This window comes from Cryptomeria japonica, chromosome 3 (assembly GCF_030272615.1).
Source record: "Cryptomeria japonica chromosome 3, Sugi_1.0, whole genome shotgun sequence".
Classification (NCBI taxonomy): domain Eukaryota; kingdom Viridiplantae; phylum Streptophyta; class Pinopsida; order Cupressales; family Cupressaceae; genus Cryptomeria; species Cryptomeria japonica.
The window spans coordinates 921,164,093-921,190,159 of NC_081407.1; the positions used below are offsets into that span (position 1 = coordinate 921,164,093).

At 36.8% G+C, this 26,067-nt stretch overlaps 1 protein-coding gene across 1 annotated transcript; it reads left to right on the forward strand.

Annotated features, from left to right (window-relative positions):
* Positions 1–19,372: 19,372 nt before the first annotated feature.
* On the forward strand, positions 19,373–24,364 carry LOC131040258 (uncharacterized). The gene is made up of 4 exons (XM_057973159.2): positions 19,373–20,120; positions 20,942–21,376; positions 22,999–23,664; positions 23,759–24,364. The coding sequence occupies exons 1-4, from the start codon at positions 19,638–19,640 to the stop codon at positions 23,888–23,890; spliced, it is 1,716 nt and encodes a 571-aa protein (XP_057829142.1). The 5' UTR covers positions 19,373–19,637; the 3' UTR covers positions 23,891–24,364.
* Positions 24,365–26,067: the final 1,703 nt, after the last annotated feature.

Consider the following 26,067-nt stretch of genomic DNA (forward strand, 5'->3'; position numbering starts at 1 on the left):
TTCAGATCAGCTTGATATCTAGCACCCATACACACAACATGCATAATGTTAGGCCTATTCCGAGTAATATATAGCAGTCCACCAACCATAGGTCTATACAAACTCTGATTAGCTTTCAGAGATTCATCATTTTTAGACAATTTACAACCAATCACCATAGGAGTTCCAACTGGTTTGGAGTCATCTAACCCAAACTTCTTCAGCAATTCATTCACATACATAGTTTGAGATATGAATATACCTTTTCATGTATGTGCAATCTGCAAACCTAAGAAGAATTTCATCTCACCAATCATAGACATCTCAAATTCTTTCTGCATATCACTGACAAACTTCATGCTCAAGTCATCATCACCACCAAAAATAATATCATCAACAAAAACTTCAACAATTAGGATGTTATCATTTTCAATCTTGAAAAATAGATTACTGTCAGCAGTACCTTTAGTAAATCCCAATTTCAACAAGTATTTATCTAATCTAGCATACCAGGTTCTAGGAGCTTGTTTCAATCCATAAAGCGTTTTCTTCAACTTACATACCATGTCTCCATCATCTAATAGTGAAAATCCATCAGGATGTTCAATGTAAACTTCTTCCTCTAGATCACCATTCAAAAAGGTTGATTTGACATCCATCTGATATACCTTGAAATCTTTATAAGCAACATAAGCAAGCAACAGTCTATAGTTTTAAGTCTAGCAACAAGAGCAAATGTTTCCTCATAATCAATTCCTTCTTGTTGTATCCCTTGCAAACTAGTCTAGCTTTATTTCTAACAACTTCAACGACTACATTCAACTTGTTTCTGAATACCCATTTAGTACCAATAACATTCTTATCCTTAGGCCTAGGCACAAGTTCCCAAGTATTATTCTTTTCAATCTGATCTAGTTCTTCTTCCATAGCTCTCATCCAATTTTCATCTTTACAAGCTTCAACAACATCTTTAGGATCAATTTTAGAAATCAAACATACTTCTTCAGCAGCTAACCTTCTTCTAGTCATTACACCCTTGTTCTTATCACCAATAATATGATTTTTAGGATGATTGAATCTTACATACCTTAGAGTCTTTTGATTGTTCTGATTCTCAGGCTCCTAAACATCATCACCGGTAGCAACAACATCAGTCTCTACCGGATCATTCTACTTAGGCTCTTCAGGTTGAACATGAGCCAAAATAACATGTTGACCATTATCATAAATGCATGCTCTGATCTCCTTCCCAAGGTTCTCATCCACCTTCACATTTGCGCTTTCAACTATCTTTCTCAGTCTCTTATTATAGCACCAGTATGCTTTTCTCTTAGTTGAATATCCCAAGAAGATACCTTCATCACTTCTAGCATAAAAAATTCCTATATCCTCATCTCTCTTGATATAACATTTACTACCAAATACTCTAAAATATCTTACAGTAGGAACATGACCAAACCAAAGCTCATAAGGAGTCTTACCAATATCACCTTTGATGTGAACTATGTTGAATGTGTAAACAATAATGCTAATGGCTTCTCTTCAATAGATCTTAGAAACATTGCCTTCAATCAACATAGTCCTTGCAGCATCCAAAATAATTCTATTCTTCCTCTCAACAACTCCATTTTGTTGAGGGGTTCTAGTCCAGTAGATAATTGTCTTAAAATCCTTTGCATCTCACAGAATGAGTTGAACTCACCAGATTTCACCTTCAATCTAGACTCAGTTTCCACCTTTGCTTTGAATATCTTGAATTTGTCAAATACTTCTAATTTCTCCTTCAAAAAGACAACCCACATCATCCTGGAATAATCATCAATTAGCAGCATAAAATATCTATCACCCAACACACTTCTAACATTTGTAGGTCCACATAGGTCAGTATGCACAAGATCTAGCAGTTCATCAAATGTATACTATTTTCTTTTGAAAGAAGTTCTTGTTTGCTTACCCAACTGTCATTCCTTACATACCGGATTGGTAGGCTTAACAATCTTAGGCAAATCTCTAAGAGCTTGTGTAGAACATATCTTAATCATTGAATCAAAGTTTACATGACACATTCTCCAGTGCCATAACCAAATCTCATCTATCTTAGCAATCAAACAACTTTTCTCACCAACATTCAAATGAAAAATGTTACCTTCGGTCTTAGTCCCAAATGCAATCTCTATACCGGAGGCATTCAAGATCTTGCATTTACCATCCTTGAATTGTAGATTATAACCCTTATCAACCGTCTGTCCAACACTCAAAAGATTATGCTTTAAACCTTCAACATACAAGACATCATTAGTGTTATTCTTACCATCAAAATAAATAGAACCTCTCCCATGGATTACACAGGCTTTGTTATCTCCAAATCTAACTATTCCACCATCATACCTTTCCATGCTTACAAATTTGCTTTTATCACCAGTCATATGATGTGAACAACCGCTATCAATCACCCATTCATCCTTTTCTTCTACCTTACTTGCCAAAGCTTTCTCCTCAACATAACAACTAGTGGAATCAATAGGTACAGGTCTATCCTATTTAATGACAATAAACACAACTTCATCTCCTTTTGATTCATCCTCTGTAACACCTTCATCTGTAGCATAATAACAGTTCTTCTAGTTCCTAAACTTCTGGTTAGACTTATAAGGCTTATCATACTTCTCATGCTTCTCATATCTACCATTCCTATCATGCCTATCAAACTTATCATTCCTATCATAATTAGCCATTCTCTTCGGGCATCTAGAGGAAAAACGTCCTATCTTATTACAAGAGAAACATTTCAAAGGCAACTTCTCATCATACTTACCAACACCTTTAAGCAATCTCCGAGAAATCAGTGCTTCAAGCTCATCAAGCTCTCTTTCTTGCTCTTCAATCTCTTTTCTCTCTCTCTCTCTCTCTCTCTCTCTCTCATATATATGGTTATTCTACACTCATCAGGATCATACTTCTTCTTACTAGAAACATATGTAGATGCTTTAAATGTTGTCTCAGACTTTCCATGTGATTCTCCAAACTCACTCAGCTCAAAAGCAGCAAGCTTTCCAACCAACATATCTCTTGTAACTGTAGACACACTCCGGATCTCATCAATAGCAACAACCTTATGTTTATAAGTAGGAGGCAAATATCTCAGTACCTTAGCAACAATTTCATCTTCCTCAATGCTTCCACTAGCACATCTAATACCTAGGACAAGATCATTCACCTTAGCCATAAAATAATGCATGTTCTCATCATCTCCCATCTTCAATGTCTCATATTTTCCTTTCAAACTCTTCAACTTAGCAACTTTCACCTATTTATCACATTCATACAAAATTTCAAGCTTCTCCCAGATCTCAGGTGCGGTCTGAAGTCCCATAACATTTGTCATTTCTGAATTAGTCAGGGAACTAAGCAATGCTTCCTTTGCTCTAATATTGTATTTTGCTTCCTTAACCTCTGTTGGATTGTTGGCATTGTCAAAATTGATCAATCCAGAGAACTGATATATGTGCTAAGATTTGTCATTGATGTCCAACACTTATTGATGAAGACATTAACCGATGAAGTGGTATAGGTAGAGTGGCATTGTTTTTCAGTAAGCAAAAGTGATGACTTACAATACATGGAAACAACATTGGTATTGAATGATCAAAGGTTCAATCAGCTCAAGGTAAGATAGACTAAGCCAATCGGTCTATCATTTAGGAAGATTGGTCACTTTGATGATGATAAAGTCACAAAAGGTGACTCAGGCAATAAAAATTGAAGTTGTATGCAAACTAGTAACTCATTGGCAAATAGGGGAAGAGACTTGATGCTAGCACAACAAACTGACAATTAAAGGATGAACCGGTAATATAGAAGTGCGGTGGCATACTAGTACACTGGTATGAAAGACAAGTAATCACCATAAATCTCGAAGCGATGATCAGTTATTCAGTTGTAGTGGCAAATGATGAGTTGGTGAGCTTGTGTCTATGCCAAATCACATGTTGGTAAGGTCGAATTTCAGTTATCATGCAGTCAAGCATGATTACATGTAGATTTTTTGGTTCGCACTTATTTGACTGAAGACGACTCAGAAGTTTCTATCTTTGGGAGATGCGGTGGCAGAAGTTGTTGAACACTTGGCAGATTGTTGTAAGGTGCACAGAGAAAGAGGGAGATTTTGAATTTGAATCTTCCAAAATCCATGATTGCTTTGATTGAGGGAATGCCTGAAAGTGAAGAGAAGAGAGAGAGGAAGTGCTAAGAGGTGTTAGCACAATAGAGTGTGCTTGAGGTAGATCGACTAAGTGCAGAGTCGAGTGATAGAGAACCGACTGAGTGCAGAGCCGAAGAACAAAGGATCGGTAGAGTGCAGAGCTGAAGGTTAGAGGACCGATAGAGTGCAATGTCGAGAGATAGGTGACCAGATGAGTGAAGAGCCGAAGGTGTAAGAAGAAAACCGCTGTTGTGCCAAGAAGACACAACTGGTGTGTATAGAGTGTGATGCATATTGAGATCCGATCAAGCTATTAGTAGCTAATTCAACAGATCATCCATCTATTACTTTCTAACCATTGAAACATAAATCCCTTAACCAGACAGACTTTAACAGGTCCCTATTGTAGAATCCCTTAACCAGGTGACATCTTAATTGATGTTCTAAGTCCTTTAGCCAGGCTACTCTTAATAGGGTAAAGGCACTAACCGACCTTGAACAAATCCTTTCATTGGGTGGCACCTAACAGTGTCTTTGTAATCTCGTAATAGGGATGGCTCTTAACCAGGTGTACTTTAGAAGAGTACAAATTTTGTGAGTTCCTACTCACACCGTGGTTTTCTCCTATTTAGGTTTCCACGAGATAACTTCTTGCTGTCGCTATCAACTTTTCATGCTTGCATATTTTACTTCAATGATTAAGTATATTGTTGGAGTTTAGATGAATGCAAATTTAAGTTAAAAGTTAAATTGTGAAAATTTGATTAAGTGTTGATTCACCCCTCCCCTCTCAGCATCGGTTGGGACTAACAACCTCATCAAGAGTAGATGGTCCATTATGAGGAACAACATAGGGATTCTTTGTAATCTTTCAGTAATCTTCTCCAAGACATTTCAAATGCACCTCCATTCAGTTCTTCCATATAGTATAGTTGCTTCCATCAAACTAATGAATACTAAGAGGGGGGGTGAATTAGTATGCCAAAAACCTTCGCACTTAAACACTTTGCAAGACTAGGAGTAAATCGGTAAAATAGTTTAACAGACAAACCAGTTAACAAACATGCAAACCAAATAGCTAATAATGCATTTACCTACAGAAGCAAAAACACCATAACACAAGATATTTTGACGTGGAAACCCAAATGGGAAAAACCACGGTGAGATGGAACTCACAAGTCACTATCTATAGAATAGGAACCAGACCGGTTAAGGTCTTACAGTGTTCTTTACCAGAACAGATCCTGTTAGGAATCTCAATCTCTGTTAGGAGACAAGTCCTATTAAAGACTACCTTGCAAGAGGATTTTAGATCCACAGATGTGAACCACCTTGTTAGAGGATTTACAAGAGGCTTTTGGGCCTACCCAGTTAAGGGCTATAGACTTGTCAAAGATGTGAGTAATCAACAAGTGTTTGATCTAGCTAATAGCACTAACTGCTCGGTTAGATCCTTGATAGCTCGTTCTTAATGCACTATTGCATTACTTCAGTCTTCTACACATTCATAATCTCTCCAACTCCTCAACCACCTTAAACCCTAGCCGCAATATCAACTATCGCAACAACAATAACAACAACAACCTAAAACCCTAGACATGATGTCCTTATAAAGGAAACTGTTTTCATGTCGGTCCAATAGGATTACATCACAATTTCCTAGGTTCAATGAACTTGGACATACTAGGTAATACGTCGCAAAGTATTACCGGTTCATACGAAATGCCGATTGCCGGTTTGACAAAAATGAAGATTGGTAGAAATGTGTTATGTCACCTTAATCCCTCGTACCGCTTGAGATCAACATGTCGCTTCAGACCAGGAAACACATTCTGCAAAACATCAATAGTATAAAGACTATAATACAACATACCAGTTGGAACAAATACCGGTTATGCTTTAACTCATACATATAAAGAGGATCTCAATGTAAGTGTGTGTCCATCAATGACAATCACAACATAAACATAAAAAATGCCAACAATCTCCCCCTTTGGCATTGATGGCAACACTTAGGAAAATAAAATTTTGACATCTAAGTGTTTTACAACAAAATCATGCCATTAGCAAAATTGCTCCCCCTAAGCATATACACTATCCCTTTGACAATACAATGTATAACAATTTTGCATAAAGAGCATAAAGAGGATAAACATTGAGATCTACAGAGCATATAATCAAAATTTGATTACCAGATACTTCTCCAAATAGAATTCTTCTCCCCCTTTGCCAACAATGACAAAGTATAGTTGAACAACCCTGTTTTCATTTGATATTAAAAATAATAAAAGTTTAGGACAACAAGGAATGATACTTGTCAAAAATAGATTTAAAGTCTTACAAGAATTGTTTCATCGACAAAGACCAGGACTCAAGTAGGGAGGTGGCTACTTCTTTCTTTGTCTGCATCTGGGAGACCTGTTCTTCCATGGCATCGATTGTGCTCATCTCCTCTGTAACTGTTAAGGCATCCAGGTTCAGATAGCACTTCTGAAGAATTTGCAATCGTGGGAGTAGAACCAGTTGTAGCTCCTGCAAATCTCTAGACCGAGTGCTGATCTCTTGCTCCATTTTTACTGACTGGATGTCAAACCGGTGAATGGTTTGCCCATAAGTTGTAAAGGAATCATAAGGCGGCTTGAATGTGCTCAAGTAGGACTGCAAGTCCTTTTCAAGTTTTTGCTTTTGAGCAAGCACATCATCATAGAATAGATGGGGTTGGTAGATTTTGCTGAGTAGCAAATTCCCCTCATCTAGAGTGTCCCTTATATCCTTTTGTCCTTTCTTCAGTTCAGTCCGGAGCTCATTCAACTTCTTCACTATAGCTATATTAAGAGCTTTTTGATGCTCCTTCTTGACATTTGCCTTTTTTGCCTCTTCAAGGCTCTGCACCTGATCATCTACTACTGTGCATACGAGCTTAAGTCTAGCTAGTGATGAATCGATGTTTGGAAGATTTGTACCGGGTATCAAACTGGTAAGTGTATCCATAACTACTTGGATTACATCCTGCTCCTTTTGTCGAATGATTTCAAGGTGCTCTTGAGCTACCTTGATGCTCTGCATTAGCTCCATTTCACTTGCAGACTAGAGATCTATAGGACTGGTGAGATCAGCTGGTTTAGCTTGACTCCCGGTTGCCTTCAAAGTCTCCATCTGGGTGCTCTTCGCCACTTCTCCTACCTTGTCCTCTTCCACTTTCTTCTTCTCCACTTCTCTCCTCTTCTCTGCTTCCTTGTCTTCCTCAGCCTTTTTCTTTTCTGCTTCCTTTTTCTCCTCCTGTTCCTTATCTTCTTCTTCCTTCTTTTTCCTCTCTGCTTCCTTCTTCTCCTTCTCGTCTTCATCCTTTTTCTTCTTTTCTTCTTCTTCTTCCTTCTTCTTCTTCTTCTTCTTCTTCTCCTCCTCTTCATCTTTCTTCTTTTTCTCCTCTTCATCCTTTGTCTTCTTTTCTTCTTCTTCCTTCTTCTTCTTCTCCTCTTCATCTTTCTTCTTTTTCTCCTCTTCATCCTTTTTCCGCTTCTCTTCTTCTTCCTTTTTCCGCTTCTCTTCTTCATCCTTTTTCCGCTTCTCTTCTTCATCCTTCTTCCTTTGCTCGACCTCTTCCTTCGCCGCTTCCTGTCTGTCCTCGACTTTCTTCTCCTGTTCAGCCTGATGCTCCTGTCCTGTTGCCTCAGATGGTATCTCCTGGGTAACATCCTCAGCATCCAAAGCATTGACATCAATGGTGTCAATTGGTTCAAAAACCAGATTTCCTTCATCATCAAATGCTTCATCTGGTTTGGATATAACTAGTTCTTTCTCAGCTTGTCGGTTGGCTAGACGTGCTTTGTGAGTCTGGACAGCGGTTATCATATACTGATGAGTGTCCTTTTCGACATCATCAACTCTTCCTTCTAACAGCCAGAGTCTTCTTCTTCTAGTGAAGAAGAGCCCTTTATTTTGGTCAATAACATCAAATAATTCAGAATTTGATAGGTCGAGAAAGTACTGAGCAAAAACTTTCTCCTTAATTTCATGTTCCTTTTCTATGGCAATGCACCATTTATTATCTAATGCCTTATACAAAGAATCCGGTGTCTGAGATTTAATCTCTAATGGCGACCGGTCATTTGTACACAAATAAACAATAATCTCCTATAGTACTTCTTCTTTCTCCTCATCACTAAAATCATCATAGTAGTCTACTAAATCATGTAATAATTTTCTCCTAATATTCTTTATTGTTCTTTGACAATGTGTCAAAGGTTTATATGAGGAGATATCAATATTTACTGGTGCAGACGCTGTCGGTTCATCCTTTGTCTTCCTCTTTGCTTGACGTGTTTTCTTTGGCTTTTCCTCAGACAAGGTTTCTTCTAAGTCTGGAGAGGTGTTCCTTATCTTCCTCTTTCTCTTGAACACTTTAGCCGGTGTAGCTTCTAGTTTTTTCTTGGCTGGTGACCGCTTGGTCACTTTTGGAGTTCCAGTAGTAACCAATGCAGATGCTGTAGGCACTGCCTTTGCCTTCTTCACTGCCAGTTCCTTTTCTTTCATTGTTGGAGGTTCCTCAACCGGTGCTATCCTTTCTAGGTAGGTTCCAGTTCTCTTCACCTTAGGATCAAGTAGTGAGGCACTAAGGGTAGAGACATACCCTTCCAGCATATCGTACATCACCTCATAGCCCATTGGCTCCACTTCTTTCTGTCTAGGCTCAATAGCTTCCATTATGCATTTATCTACTTGGATGGTGAAGCAGATATTGTCTTCATATTTCTTGACGATGTCACCTGATATCCTCACTCTTTGGCTCATCTTCCTTCTGAACTCATCAAAATACTTGTTCAGAATATTAGGGTAACCGGTTCCAAGTGCTTCAATGCTTTCCTTGATTTGCTTGGTTACTGGTTGGTCACCAGACCACTGAACATCTCCTACTCCTGGGAAGTAGCCTTGGAAATAAAAGAACAACCCAACTAGTAGTTGTCCAAACTTAAACCTAAGTGCATTATCCTGTTTGATCGCCTTCAGGTTCAATAGGAGTTGTCTCTGCATATCGGTGCACAGATCAAATGATGCATCCTTCTTTATCATCCGGTAAGCGGCATTTACCGCTGCATCAGATACAAAGTTAATCCTGTTGGTTGAGAATGCCCGGTATCCAATCACCATACACGCATACTTCACCAGATCATCCTTGATAGAATTTACAGTCATGCCTCGTGAGTCGCTCATTGAACCGGTGAGCTTGGCCATTTCAGTTTTGCTTACCATTCTTAGGGCTGGCACTTCCCCTGCGTTGTAGAATCCGGTGACTGCATGAATTGCCTATGGTGTGATGTCATGTGTCCTCTCCAGGTACATCTTATCACCATGGACTCTACTCAGAATGATCCTTATATGATCTTCTGTGAAATCTTCCAGGAAGTAAACAACATTGTGGAGCTTTTTCTTCTCCAAAATATTAAACTCCGGTTTGATCTTCTTATCTTTACCGCAAAATAAACCTAATTGGGTGTGGATAGCTAGAGACCCTAGGTCTTCTATTTTGCAATCTATGTAGTCAGAAATTCCCTCTTCTACTATCACACCAGCCGAAACTTGTGATAGGGCATTATACTTGGACTTCTGTTGAATAAAACTTGTAGACTCGATAGATGCACTAGAACCGGTATGTGATGCGGAAGCCATGATAGAAATCTTAAGAACTCGAGAAATACCTTTTGAAATACGTGAAATTAGGGCTTGCCAATTCTTCTTCACTTCACACTCTGTTGGTTGCTAAATCACCACTTTGTGTTCTCCACTTGCCCGTTTCCATTTTGAATTTGAATCTCCTTCTTGGTTTCTCAATTTCTCAAAATCTCTACTCAAATCGCCTTTTCGTCGCTCTGCTCTTTGAAAAAATTTTCTTTGCTCGAAAACTGATAGTGAGAAATGATTTGTAAAATGCTTTTAAACATATTCCTCACCTACCGTCATTAATGCTCCTTCATTAGGGCATAAAACCTAATTTTCCCTTTTTACCATTTCTGGTCTTCTGCCAAATGATAGGTATAACATACCGGTTAAGGTCTTTTACCGGTGTAAACCGAGGGTTCGAAACATTTTGCCGTTTTCTCCCCCCAAGCTTTTTTGAAGCTTAGTTTGCTGGTTCCGTGATTTCCACACTAGGTGCAGAAACCGGTTCCTCTTGTAACACCGCTGGTTTCTTCTTCCAGGTTTTGTTCATATCTGTTTGAATGGTGTCAACATCAATGTCTCCTTCCAGAGTGACCGGTATATCATCAGATATGTCCTTTCTTGCTCTACAGAATCTGACAATGTGACCCAGTTTGTTGTAGTGATAACAGACCAATCCAGGTGCTCTCCAAGGTCCATTGTTCATGTTTCCATTCTTCCTTTTGCATGTTGCAGCAGTGTGACTATGACCATGACAGATCATACAATTTTCTCTCCATCCGGTTGCCACTTGATAACTACCGCTTCTTGGCTGATGATTGCAGACATTAAACCGGTTGTGATTCCGATTCACAAAAGGTTCAGGACTAGCTCCTTGGGTCCTCTAAGGATATCTTCCAGTGTTATTCATAACATACCTGCATTCCGATGCTCTATGCCCATACTTGTTGCATGCATAACAGTTACCATCAAATCTATAGGGTCTAGGCTTATCATTTAGAAAATAAGAAAAATTATTGTAAGCCTTACTCCTACACACATTTACAGTGTGTCCTTCTTTAAGACAGTTGAAACAAACAGGTTTAAACTTTTGCTTACCTTTATCCTTTGATGCCGGTTATTTCTTTGATGTTCCAACATTTGAACCAAAGGTTTCACCTTCCTCATTACTAGAATAACCAAGTCCATTGGTATTCTTGACTGGTTTGGCAGATTCAAGCTTTTGCTCTAGCTTGACAGTACTCTTGTTGAACTTAGCAAGTATTTCCTTTGACTCAAAGAGTTCTTTGGAAATAGCAGCATTTGTTTCCAACAGGTTTTCATTCTTAGAGATGGTAGTGTTCAGTTCTCCTTGCATGTCTTCCTTTTCCACCTTGCTTGCATGGAGTTGAGCATTTAGGGCACTCATCTCTTGTTTCAGCTTGGAGATCTCAAGATCTCTTTCTTTCACTAGGTCTTCAGCTTTTCTCCGGTTCTCAAGCTCTTGACACATCCTGATAGTCAGTCCTTCCAACTCCTTTCTCAGGTTGGAGTTTGATTCATTCAATTTATTTACTTCAGCAATTAGGGCTTCCATGTCTGCTTCATCTGAAGAACTATTTTCAGATAGCTCCATCAGCTTTTCTGCATGTTCTCTTCGTTTTGCTTGAGATGCCTTGTATTTGACCATAAGATCATCATAGGCTTGTTCAGACTAAGTGAGTCGGTGGGTAAGTTCCCTCAATGTGTATTCCCCCATATCTCTTTCCAAGTGGTTAAACTTATAGAAAGGTTGGCTCTAATACCAATTGATGAATACTAAGAGGGGGGGTGAATTAGTATGCCAAAAACCTTCACACTTAAACACTTTGCAAGACTAGCAGTAAACCGGTAAAACAGTTTGACAGACAAACCAGTTAACAAACATGCAAACCAAATAGTTAATAATGCATTTACCCACATAAGCACAAACACCATAACACAAGATATTTTGACGTGGAAACCCAAATGGGAAAAACCATGGTGAGATGGAACTCACAAGTCACTATCTGCAAAATAGGAACCATACCGGTTAAGGTCAGACTAGTTAAGGTCTTACAGTGTTCTTTACCAGAACAGATCCTGTTAGGAATCTCAATCTCTATTAGGAGACAAGTCCTATTAAAGACTACCTTGCTAGAGGATTTTAGATCCACAGATGTGAACCACCTTGCTAGAGGATTTACAAGAGGCTTTTGGGCCTACCCGGTTAAGGGCTACAGACTTGTCAAAGATGTGAGTAGTCAACAAGTGTTTGATCTAGCTAATAGCACTAACTGCTCAGTTAGATCCTTGATAGCTCGTTCTTAATGCGCTATTGCATTACTTTAGTCTTCTACACATTCATAATTTCTCCAACTCCTCAACCACCTTAAACCCTAGCCGCAATATCAACTATCGCAACAACAATAACAACAACAACCTAAAACCCTAGACATGATGTCCTTATAAAGGAAACTGATTTCATGTCGGTCCAATAGGATTACATCACAATTTCCTAAGTTCAATGAACTTGGACATACTAGGTAATACATCACAAAGTATTACCGGTTCATACAAAATGCCGATTGTCAGTTTGACAAAAATGAAGACTGGTAGAAATGTGTTATGCCGCTTTAATCCCTCGTACCGCTTGAGGTCAACATGTCGCTTTAGACCGGGAAACACATTCTGCAAAACATCAATAGTCTAAAGACTATAATACAACATACCAGTTGGAACAAATACCGATTGTGCTTTAACTCATACATATAAAGAGGATCTCAATGTAAGTGTGTGTCCATCAATGACAATCACAACATAAACATAAAAAATGCCAACACAAACCTCACATTGTCCTTCTTAAAGAGAATACCTTAAGCTTCCATCTTGGATCTCCTCAAGCAATTAAGCTTCTACCAGAGGATCTGGCTTTGATACCAATTGTTAGCAACAGCCAAGAAGAAAGACTAAGAGGGGGGGGTGAATCAGTCTTCACTAGAATAAAAACTTTAAGCACAACAACAATAAAAAGATAGGCAAATTAATAGCACAACACACAACACCAATATTTTTGACGTGGAAAACTCGGTTAAGGGAAAAACCAAGGTGGGAACGTACCCACAGTAAGATGATACTCTACAATAGTATGTAAAAATATTACAATGGGGAATTCACATACATTTAGGAACACTGCCTAGAGCTCACTGATCAAAAGATATATGCTCAGAAGGCTACAACCCTCGGGGAAGTCTCATTGACTTACAATAAGATTCAGACTATAATCCAGAAGAAGTGAACTAAAAGAATATCATCTCCAAATGCCTGATTACAGTTTCAGTTAAGCACATATGTCTGCCCTGCAACACCAATCTAACCTCAAAATCAACACCAAATAATAAATCACTTGTTCACACACAAATCTCTCTCTGATAAAGCAAACACAACATCGACACAAAAACTACATGAATAGCTCACCTATATATACAATTCATCAACCTTGATAACAAGGTCGACTAAACCCTCAACCCTCAATTACAAATTATATCACATGATACAAATATCAACCACCAGACCAATATAATGATTTACATGACATAACATGGACCTAATTCAAATTCCCAAACGATCAACTCCATCGAAAAATCTTGCCAAGATCAACCGCAACATGCTATGCCACCAGAAATACCGCATAACACACAAATCATCACCGGTTGATAGAAACCACCAATCAATCAATGATCTATGTGGATCACCAAAACAAATAGGACATGAGTAGGAAACACCGACAAACATGTTAGAATCATCCGGAACAACTGCACCAACACCGCTTTTCAAATCTTGATTTGTCAATGTCTAGAAGCTCAAGAACACAACCAATCAACAACTGTCATGAATAAAGATAACCTGTAGAGCACCTAATCACGAACCATCTGAAATGAAGATACATAAGACCAACCAAAAAAATATCCCAAAGTCTCAGCACCAGATCTGATCATACCGGAATATATCAGAGGGAATATAAGACTTTGCAAAATAGTGATCAACAAAACCAAACTACAAAACTGGATCAGGAAATCTTCCCAATCACACTGGAATAAATCACAGGAATATGTTGACATCAATGACAACAACATATCCTAGCAGCAACAATGAACAACCATATACAACATAACTATTATGGAAGAATTCTCATATAAACCCTTTGAGGTGATATTGAAAAAATAATCAACAAAAAAATTAGCAACATGATGACATAGAAGAACACTTAATGTAGTGTCAGAAATTGTGTATCCTTATACTTTGACACTACATGATGTCTTCCCCTTTAGAACATGACATACAAATATTTAAAATGTAAAGTGTTGATACCAAAAAGTTTCCTAGCTAGAATTTTTTTGACGATCTTGGGTTTTTAAGTATTATTTTCTCATACAAGAGCGTTATGCTTAGACTTTTGCATGACTATTAGCGTCCCACAAAAAAACACGATTCAATTGGTCATTGGAGCATTACATTCCTGATAATCTTTCAAGTGTAATGCCCTTAGATGATAGTTTGGTTTCGGTAGAAAAGGTGCAACTTGCTATTTTAAAAAAGGAAGTTCTCATTCTCTCAATCTCTCCCACTTTTACACATACACTCTCAAATTAGAATTTTCACAGCTTTCCTAGAAGAATTTATCTGGTTTCAAAGTAATAACAATCTCTTGACACCTTTTTGAAAATTTGTATATTATGAGAAGGAGACAAAAAATAGATAAATTCTTCTAGAAAGTTGTGAGATTTCAAGTGACAATTATCTATTTTTTGTCTCCTTCTCATTATATACAGCTTTCCCATGCTAGAAACTAGAGGTCTCTAGTGTTATTGTAGTCCATTTGATCTATTTTTTATACCTTTAATATTACATCTTGTTGTATCATCTATAGTTTTTTTGTTATCTTTATGAATCTTATCATAATCCTAAATATCTATGGAGGTTGAAAGACCAAAATAGGGGTTCAATTGAGGCAAGCCCCTAAACAACTAACCTAACATTTTCTGTTCTTCTATGTGCATGTTTCTTTGAAGAACAATATCTAGCTATACTATTGGTGATATCTTTTTATTTTTCAGTGGTTTTACTTGCTTATTATAGTTTATCTTTGCAATACATTCTCTATTTTCTATCATTTGATATTTATCATACATAGCAATCTTGTGATATTTAACTGTGTAAACACTTATTTTGAGACGTTTTAGGCTTTCAATTTGATATTTGTACTAGAAAACATCCCATCACAAGGATGTTCATGCTACACATTGGTGTTCATGGACAAGGTTCTAAAATAGTTACAAAATCATCATTGTAATCAATACTTTCTATTGTATTGATAATAAGTTATAATTATTATCAAATATATATAATTTTACTAATGCCTTATAACTAGATATTTGTATTAAAATTTTAATAGTTCATTTTATTTTCAATTATAATCTTTCTAAAATGATTGATTAAATTATATGGTAAAATATCTAATTCATGCTAATGCTAGCATGAGAATCTTGGTTCATAAAGGGGACCTTCTTCCTTTGTTAGAATCAATTTTACTATACTACACTTATACATAAGAAATATGAGATAAAAAGAGTAGAAACAACCATGAATGATAAATGACACAAACATACCCTAGGAAAACCCTTTTGGGAAAAACACCACCTTTAAAGAGCACACATCTGATGTATCATTCAACAACATCAATGATTGTTATACATTCACAAGATATCTATGTGAGCTTCAATGAGATCAACATTCCTACTTCTTTGGGAAAAAACTACAATTATATCCCTAACAAAATACATCTCACACATCCTCTACCCCGTACCTCCAAAAAATCACCACACAATAACATATTCAGCCTGAATGAGGTCCCAAAATACCATGGTAATACTTCTCACGACCCTCATATTTGTGGATCATCCTTAAAATGGAGAATAATCTTTACATGATTATCTTTGACCTTCATTATGCAAATTAACATATGTAACTCCCAATCACTCCCCCATGAAGCACAAGTTACATCCCATGCCCAACAAATAAAGAAAATAGTCTTATAATTCCACCATTTAACCCTCCCTTCAATGCCTCAGTACAATAATATTTCCAAGTCCTTAGAGAATAACAAAATAATTGCATGTCCCTACTCTCGCATGAGCATCCCATTTTACTATTTATGATTGTTAGAGGCATAAATTGTTTACCCATATATAAACAATAAAGTTATAATATACCTTAGGATACGCAAGGTGAATAACACACCTAATCCTAACAGGGAATCCATTTGGTTTAAGGACATGACAATTTCAAGAGTAGTTTAAATCTTATTCCTTTTGTAATCCTTGTTTTCTAAATCAACACCCTCAACCATTATACCCTTTGTCATACTTTGCACCTCCTAAGATATTCCCATTTCCTTACTAATCATGTTGTTTTCCCATGTTTGTCTCACTATTTTGTGTTATCCTTACTTGATCCCCTACTCACACGTGTGTGCTATTTCCTCAATATTTTAATTTTTATACTAAAAAACAAACCGGTTTTGAGTAGGCACTTCCTTGCCAACCACCTTCTTGTTTACCCTATTTTATGTTTTATTAGCCATAGTAATAAACCCTTCAATCTCATTAGTAATAGGATTGCTTGACCATTATTTGAGACTTAATAAGATAAATGTGGATAAAATACCCATACTTATCACATTGATTGCACTTAAAGGGATTTTAGTCAATGTCAAGATCTTATTTTCAAATTTGTTCGTGAAACTCTATTTCAATACATTCCAAGAGACCTTTTACATCATTAATTCCACACAATTTGGGAGAAGATAGTAATTCTGTGTTGAGAGATCATTTTCACAACTTCAATATATTTTCTCCAAGAGAATCTCCTATAACTTTGAAAGATTCTTCTCTCCAAAAAAAATTTGAAAAAAATGGTAGCTTCAACTAGATGGTTGTCAAGTTGGGTAGCTTTTCTACTAGGTCAATATTAACATCCTAAAATTTCACACACATGCCACTTCTAGCCATGAACCAAAGTGCTTTAAAAAAATAAAAATCCCTTAGTGAAAAAAAATATAAAAGAAACCTTCCCAAGAAAGAAATACTAGGTTCTTAAAATATTAAAGAAAGCTAGTAATATCTTACCCATGCATGAATGCCCTTTAAGGAAGGCCCAACACCAAAGATTTTATAGATCATACCATATTTAAATAACCCAAAATAGTCCTAAATGACAATTTCTTCTGCAATTTATCTTTAAAATATGATCATTTTTATTTAGAAACACATCTTTTATAATTAAAGAAGTTGCATCTACTTTCCTCCTTCAAGATTTTGTCATAGCTTTGATGATCTCATTTGTAATCCTTTTCAAAGAGTCTTGAGTTTCTGTAAGGAAAGCACAGTGTAGAAACGCCTTCCTAATGTCAATTAACAGGGAAAATCATGCACAAATGCAGTTTAAAACTTTCACAGAATGTTAAAAATAACATAGACAAAAACACATAGAATCGACACAAAGACAAAACACCAAGAATTACGTGGGAAAACCCTTTTGGGAAAAAACCCACCACCAATAGTTGAAACACTTTATTCTAGTAAATGAATTTACAATAAAGTTTCAGTCTGCAACTACAGGTATTTGTTCTCAGATTCTCACGAATTGGACACTACAATCGACTCATGCTATTAGTTGTCACACCATAGTTATCCAATGGCTACATATATCAGATTGTTGACAATTCATCTGAGCAACTACACGAACGGTTTGAAGTCTAACCATCTGCATCGGTCTGCATTCATGAGGAACACAATATCCCACATGCACCAGGAAGTCGGGTCGGTTCATATTCATATACACCAACAAGACCATCTTTAGTGTCCAAGTGTTTATCTTTTGGACTCCGGTTCGAGCGTACACCCGTAGTCGGTCTCTACTCCATCGGCCATCAAAAAGACCACAAAAACATTGCTCCGATCTCCCGATGAACCAACGACTCCACTAATGCGGCTCCATCTTGTCAACCCGATCACCGAAGGCGACCTCATCGGGTATCGGTGTAGCAAACAACTAGTTCTCCCGATCTCCAATAATACCTCGATCACCGAAGGCAATTCCATCGGGTGATCAACAAGACAACCAAACAGCTATCCTGATTGTCCGATCTTCCTTGATCTCTTTCTGTGCTTCGCCACGTGGCACCCCCTGATTGGCTCTGGGGTCCCTGCCCTGCCACCTTAGCACGACCTCACTAACTGCCTGGAATGAAGCTCTCTTGCCGGGCCCCACCTTGGTCGCCAAGTCGCGGAGGATAACCTTCGTGCATCTCGCCATAGCGGTATAGTGACAATTGTCTAATCATCCCGGACTTGCTCACTCGTTAACTCGCCCGAGCTGCTAACTTGCCAGGCCCCATCACTTGGTCGCCAAGCCGCGATGGATAACGTTCGTGCATCTCCATCATGCGGTATAGCAACAGTCATTGATCCACCTTCAACCTGCACGGTCTTTAACTTGCTTCTTTTTGCACGTGCTTTGTTGCCAAGCCGTAGGGGATAACTTTCGATCATCTTCCCATCGCAGTATAGCGACAACCGTTGGATCATCTAGGACTTGCTTACCCGATAGCCGATCACAAGAAGAGGGTTCCATCGGCCCATCGACAAGAGTCACACCGACAGCTATTTCATCGGGATAGCTTACTCCGATCAGACTGAACACAAGTCAAGTTAATTCGAGGCACATTTCCAACAGTTTCAACCCGTTGAGAATGAGAGCCCTACTTAGCCATTTTGGATTCCCTAGTTCAAAACCCAAAATTTTCCATTTTCCTACAGTGTGCTCAAAGAACCCTCCACACTTTTTAATCTTAGAATTTTGATTTCTATTAATATATACTCACCATAATTTTCATCTCTAAGTCTTTACTAATGTTGAGAGACATTCTACAATGGTAGTAAGGGGTGGATTGTAATGTCATAGTGTTAACAAAAACTCTTTTAATCTACCTTAAAATGTGACAATCATTTAAATGTCAAAATACTAATGTTAATTATAAACATAATATTTTAAATGTAAAATAAAAATTAAAAAAATATTAAAATTCATCTCTAATATCATAATTACAATGCTTAGCAAATATTTTAAAAAATTTACTAATAGACATAAAAAATATATTTTATAATTTTTTTAATAATTTTTAAAATAATGATAAACTGTTTAGATTTTAAATATAAAAATAAATATAAATAATCAAAATTTAAAAATTAGAATAAAAATTTATATTAAAGAATAAATGACAAAGTAAAATAAAATAAAATAATTACAAAGAAAAATAAAATAGTTTCAATTTATGTCTTGGACATTATAAATATATTTAAAATACTACTTCATACTAATTTTTTTTTAAATCATTTTTCCATTTCAATTTTTTTTTAAAATTTATGACACGAAGAAATTTTATCCAGCCCCTTCTCTGGGACCATAACCTAATGTTTCTAGATTGTGAGTGCACCCTAAAAACATTGAAGATGGCTACTGCGCCCGTAAACCTAACCTAAATTTTTATATGCCCTGCGCACCCAAAACAGTGAACGTGGCTATTGTGCACATAAACCTTATTAGGCAGTCTATGTAAAGGTCCTAGTTTAGGCCTTTCTGGTTTACAAGGGTTTTAGAAGATAGATAGTGCACGACAGTGGGCGATGTCAGGAAGGGTTCTGAATTTTAATTGCAGAGAATAATACAATCTTCCAAAGCCATGGGAAAGAAGAAGAGTTTTTTGAACAAGAAAAATGCTGCAACATTCCGCCTGGTTTGCAGAGATTCATCCGACGCGGATCCCTTTGGGTTATCTGGCCACGCAGACAAAGTTTTTGCTCGTGTTGATGATGGCACCAACCATGTTCCCGGCTTCTCAGATGACAACCCTAGGCCCCACATCGCAACAGATTCTAATTCCATTTTTGCAGATGCCGAAGAAGAGAAAGATTTAGATTTAGAAGAAAATAATGCAAAGTTTTTAGATCGAAATAGTCTTTCAATCCCAAATCCATACAGCGTTGAAGAAGAACGTTCTGGTCCTCTTCCTGATCATATCAGACGAGAAATTTTAGAGCTTGGTTTACCTGACGACGGTTATAACTATCTGCTTCATATGAGGGAAATTAGGGCTTCTGGAGGGGGTTCTTCATTTGTTCCCAACTCTAAAGCTGACCTCAGTTCCCTGCCTGCTGATGTCAAGGTAATTGACAATGCCTTTCTTCTCTTTTGTTTCTGTCCTAAAGGAGCAAAATTTTTAAATTTGTGTAAGTCAAGAGTTCATGAAGGTATCGGTTAAGGTCACTGTCTATTGCAAGCCTGTCCTTTTATGAACATAATTAGTATATATATACGATGCTCGAGATAAAGAAAATAAACATATTGGTACGCCTAACGAGAAGTTTACCCAGTAGCAGAGATGAATCTTCAATAGAAACTGTTTTCTAATATCTCCATCACGTCCCAACAGTTTTATTGATACCACATATGTATCATTCAATTTGAATGTACAACTGCTTAAATAACAATTTATTTCCCTGGTTTAAGAACTTAGTATGCACCTCAATTTCACTATCCTGTGGAAGGGTGACAGTTCAAATACTTTTACTAACTCACTTCCTCTACTTTAGGTCACAAGGTCTGTACTGGAACAAGTGTAGCTCATCATAATTTGCAACTAATCGTATGAATGGATATTTGTTACTTGCTTATACAGTCTAATAGCTAGCCTTCCAGAGCTGTGGGGTATTTCAATTTGTGTAAGATGTATAATACTTATATCTTAGTGGGAAGTTTATATCTTAAAAGTTGGAAATAAAATATACTGTAATTTAGCAATTTCCATATCTTTTTCTTTTAATTTGTGGGAAAGGTGGACAAAGTTTTGAAGTATGTCAGAATTAAGATTTGAAAATTTGCAATTAGCAGCAAATAAATTTGTAAAATAATTTTGTTTATTTCCTACAAGATGTTTTTTGGGGTCCATTTATCTTCACTAATATTTTTTTTTTGTGACTGATTTAGGCTTATGATGCATCTAAATTACAAGTTCAAGCCCGTAATGAAGTCGACTTACATTCAGAATCTCTGTATACGGTAAGTTCAAGAACACGCTATGTTCGCAACATTAAGAAGGCTGCTGACCCTGAAATCCTTGGACACCTTGAGAAAAGTGATTCTGAGGTTGATTCTGATGAAGAGCTGGAGGAGGATTTCATTATACAAGCTAATGAACTGGAAGAAGAAGAGCAAGGAGAAGCTTCTACCAGATCACCAGAAATTAGACAAGAGGATCTTTGTGGCACTCAATCTTCAAGTGGTCAAGATAAATGTGTTGCATCTTCATTCGGAAAGCGCTTTGATGATGCATATGAATTTCCTACAGGTGGTGCAGCAGGACTTGTGCAGGGCAGTGAAAAACAAAGAACTCCTAGAGTTCTAGATGAGCAGTTTGAACTGGTAATCTCCTTGGTTGGGATTCCTGATTGATGAATGGGATTTGCATAATCTTGTTTCCTATTTATACTGTTTTTTATTTATTTTGTTTTCATGAGTTGCTAGCAAATTCCTGTAAAGAACAACTAAAAACGCGGACAAGTTTTAACTATAGGATTGAATACAAACCAATGGCAGATAAAATAGGAGTTCACACAAAATAATATGGTGTTAAAAAAATCAGGTTTACTAGGAAGATGTGATTAACATTTATCCCTTTCTAAATAATGTGTCCAGTTGCAAATTCATTTTCACTTCTAATGAAGTATTTGAGCAGCCACATTGAATTTTTTTTTGTTGTAGTAGTGAAAAAGAGAGAACTTATATGAGGGAAGATGATCATGAATAAGGGTGTTTGGAAGGAGGTCATATCATTTAACGTTGTTTCTTTCTTCTAAAATTTAAATGATTTTTATGTAGGTATGGCAGCCTACCTATAGGCTTTGTTGCAGCAATTCTTGATGTAGAAAAATGCTATAAATTTGTTTCTCTAGGTTTTGATGTATGATTGTTATGCCTTTTGTGATGTCTGCTTAGTTTAATTGCTACCAAGTGGTATGTATACAGCTATAAACTTTGATTAGATGATGCAGATGTTTGTATCCTTTGAAAGTGTTATGAGAGAATCCATGGATCCCAGATTGAAATGTTAAAAACAAAATGACATTAGATTGATGGTTGTCCTAATTACTGCTGTTGGGAGGGCAATCTATAAGACATTAAGCTTTTATTTTCTTGCTTTTAAGGTATATGTATGAGTGATAGGTTACTTTTCAATATTTCCTTTTTTCAGAGTGCAGTCCTTGATTAATTTTTTCGTTTTATAATTACTTGATTTGATTAATAGTAATGTGTTTGGTGTTTATGCTTTTGAGGGTCTTCATTGCTTTTTAATAACATGAGTGCTCATCTTAGTAGGCATTTGATTTGGATGGTTTTGCAGCATTTCTAAATATTCATTCCATTATCATGGCCAGTTTGTTCTGGTAATACTTTCCAATATAATTATGTTTTAATGTAGAATAAAGGAAACTATTGTTGTCACCATTATCATACTGTTCTCTATCTGCAATGATGGTGATTGATGTGTATCTAATCAAAGTGTGTTAGGATCTTTACATCCTAACCTTATATTATTATTAGGAGCATTATTATAATATTGAATAATATTAGCTAATTAGTCAATATTGCATTGTGCAGATTCATCCTACATGTATCATGTGAAGTTGTAATAGTATAATGAGTATATACTAATTGTGGATTTACCCAAATGGGTTGTACCTTATAGTTCACTTGTTGTGATGCTTATTTATTAATGTTGCAGTGAAGAGAGAATCATATTGATACATATTTTGCATCAGAGCTTCTGCTCTGAAGGAGGTTGCTTCTTGAAGAGGCCCATGATACTTTGTATTTGATTCATGAATATAAGCATATTTGGAGCTATTTTCAGCATTCATTGAGCATCTTTTCTTTTCACGTTTTGTTGTTTCTGTTTTTGATCATCTTTTGCATATAAGGTTGTATTATATTGGCTGTTTTTGGTTTTGGCATTACATTTCTAATTTATTCTTGTATGCTTACAGCTTGCTTTACGGGAATATAGTGATGGTGACAATGATGGTGCTGATGTCTTTGACTATGATATTATGGGTGCTGGTGATTTTCATGCCCCTGAAATTGATAGTGCAATGAAAGAGTTTTTGACTAATAATTTAGACTATCAAGATAAATACACAGTTCCTGCTGATGTCCACATTCTTAGTACTTCAGCAGAAAATTCAAGGCAGAATCCAAACATTCCAACAGCACATGATTTTGTCCAATTCCAATCTCAGGATACTACTGTGAATGATGTGATCCGTAAATGTGCCGAGTATGCTGAGATGTATGCAAATGAGCCAGAGGAAGAGAAAGAAATTGTGCTTGTTGAAGAAAGCAGTGACAGTGAAGTGTGGGACTGTGAAACCATTGTTTCGACATATTCCAATCTTGATAATCATCCTGCAAAGATAAGTGCTCCTCAAAAGCCAGGTAGGAAGGACCTTTCCGAAATTTCCCAAACAACTACAAATTTGAATGGTTCAATGATCTCTCTTCGAGGAAGGCAACAGCTTCCAGTGGGCTTCCTTCCCAACAAGAGGGGTTCTAGTAAGGGGAAAAAGGAAGAAAAGTTGAAATCTGAAACTAGTTCAAAAATTCTGGCACATGCCAGGGTTGGGGAAACACCAGAACAAAAGAAAGCACGGAAGGTATTTGTTTCATAAATGAACTAGTTAAGTTTTGAGCTTTTCAGTTGTTGCTAACCTGGATCTTCCATTAATTGTGTTGTCACTCATCTTGCAGTCTGCAGTGAAGGAGGAGAAAAGGGAAGCAAGAAGAACCAAAAAAGAGCTGAAAGCACTTTATAGAGGTGAATCGCAACGTGCTCAGCATGTTGATGCTGTTGCTGGACCACCTGCCATTCATCTCATGTAATGCTAGACTAGGCTTGAACTTTTCCCTGGAGAGGATGCCATTGGTATGAAACAATTTATGAATAGTAAATTCTTGACCAAAGTTGTAAGTACGGTGAGTGTACTTCAGTCATATTTTTCCAAGGTAGGGATGCTGATAGATATGTCTTTGAGTATATGATATTTTTGTATCAATTGTAAGTAATGATTCACTGATTTTTATGCTTGTCAACGAATGCTGTCACACTTTCTCTACAGCATCTATTTCTGACATTATTGTGGGTATTTCTGGGTAGTTCATGCCTAGTATTGAGCTATGCATTTTGGCCTCGATGTGAGTTTGATGCCTGAGAAATAGGGACAAGGGAAGGTGATACGGAGATAAGTCAAGATTCCTCAAACTGAAAGAAAGTATTTGCAAGTTTATTTCAACCTTGAACTTGGTCATATCTTTTTTAAAACTTGAGTGCTGCAATTACAAAAACTCATTGGTCAACTTTTTCACATTTGTTAAGTATGATGTAAATAATCTTGTATTATTTTAATTTTAGCTGGATCATTGTATTACTATTAACCACAGAAGCAGATATGATGATATCTTCAAAATATTGCAATTTATCAGATTGCGATAGGGTTCCTGATATTTTCATGAAAATGTTGCTAGTTTTTGAATTTATCGTTGACTGAGATTTTGAGTGAAGAACTTGTTGATATATCACAGTAATTTGTGATATGATTTTTTTTGGCTATTAAACCCTCTAACCTCTGGTTTTTTCACCATTTTGCTCTGCTTTTTTCTGCCAAAAATCTGTCTTATTAATGTTATTTTAAGGAGTATTTATAGGCCAGAAGAATAATCTCTATCAATCATTGCCATTCCTCGGAGAGTATTGCTTACCAAATCAGATATACTTTGCCAAATCTGAGAAGCTCCACCAATTCCTGTCAAACTCTCTCTCACACTCTCCAACACCCTCACCAATGCCCTCACAAATCTTTTATGATTGGCCTTTCTTCTGCAAAATCTTTTGACCAAGTGAACTGATACCAAAAAGGGACGTATTTATAAATACCCAATTAAGGTCGATAAATCTGGGTGCATACCTGGGACAATATAACCCATTGACCCTTTGATGGAAAGTGTTGAAGAAAGGATAGATTGTGTACTTGAAGTTAACCTGGCAATTCAAGGTCTGTAACATGGCCTGTCAGGTATTTGTCTAAAAGGACATTCTCAGGTTTTAGATCACAGTGATCTATGTACAGAAGAGTTGTAGTGCAGATATTCCATGGCATTTGCTATGTCTTTGAATCCAAATTCACAATCATCTTTGTTGGGATACAAATGCTTCTCTAAGCTTCCGAACATAAATTCAAAAACTGCAGCTTTCAACTCAGGGATTGAACATGAAGTTATGATCTTTGTGAGATTGTGTGTCAAACCTTTCTTTACACCGTGCAATCAGCATTGGAACTCTTATGAGCTTCTTCATTGTGCAAATTAAGAACCTTCACAACTACTACTCTACTAGCTGTCAGATCTCTTTTGTTAACTGATCCAAAGCTGATCACTACAATCAACTTGCTCTCATCGAATCCATTAGTTTCACTAAAAAGATCTTCATAAGTTATTTTCAGGTACTCCAACTTCTGCAGAATATCTGTTGGGAGATAATCTATTGGCGAAGTCCATCTCTTCAAGAAACCCAAGAGCCAAAAACTAAGCAGAATACAACAAAAGCATTGGCTCTAGAAATGCCACTATCAGTGTTTTGTGTGCGCACTGTAATCAGCAATCTCAAAATTAATGAGAAAACCCCATATTTCAAAATTCATGGTGAACATTCCTTCACTTTCACTGTCTCACTCTTTGTGCTCTTTGGATGGCTTTAAATATAAAATAACACCAGTTATTTCTATTTTTCTTTTTGAAAGTTCCTGATGTTTTCCCCATATTATCTTTGTGAAATTGAAATTATGTTTACCTTTTGATTTTCTGAGATATTTCTTAGAAGATGGTGTAAATGAACATCCCACAATTATCAGCTGCTGGATGCTTTGGGGGGGAATTCAATGGCAGATGCTGTATTCTGAAAATGAAATCTTGCCTGTGTTAAATTTCTTTTAACGAATTTCCAAATCATCCTAATATAACAACAATTCCCTTCCAGGTTTGCAACATTCTTTATTGTAAGTTAC

Excerpts from the sequence above, each read along its gene's own strand:
- LOC131040258 (XM_057973159.2), top strand. The coding sequence starts at position 19,638 with ATGGGAAAGAAGAAGAGTTTTTTGAACAAGAAAAATGCTGCAACATTC. Across the intron at positions 20,121-20,941 it reads CCCTGCCTGCTGATGTCAAG|GCTTATGATGCATCTAAATT; the intron begins GTAATTGACAAT and ends TGACTGATTTAG. Across the intron at positions 23,665-23,758 it reads AACAAAAGAAAGCACGGAAG|TCTGCAGTGAAGGAGGAGAA; the intron begins GTATTTGTTTCA and ends CTCATCTTGCAG.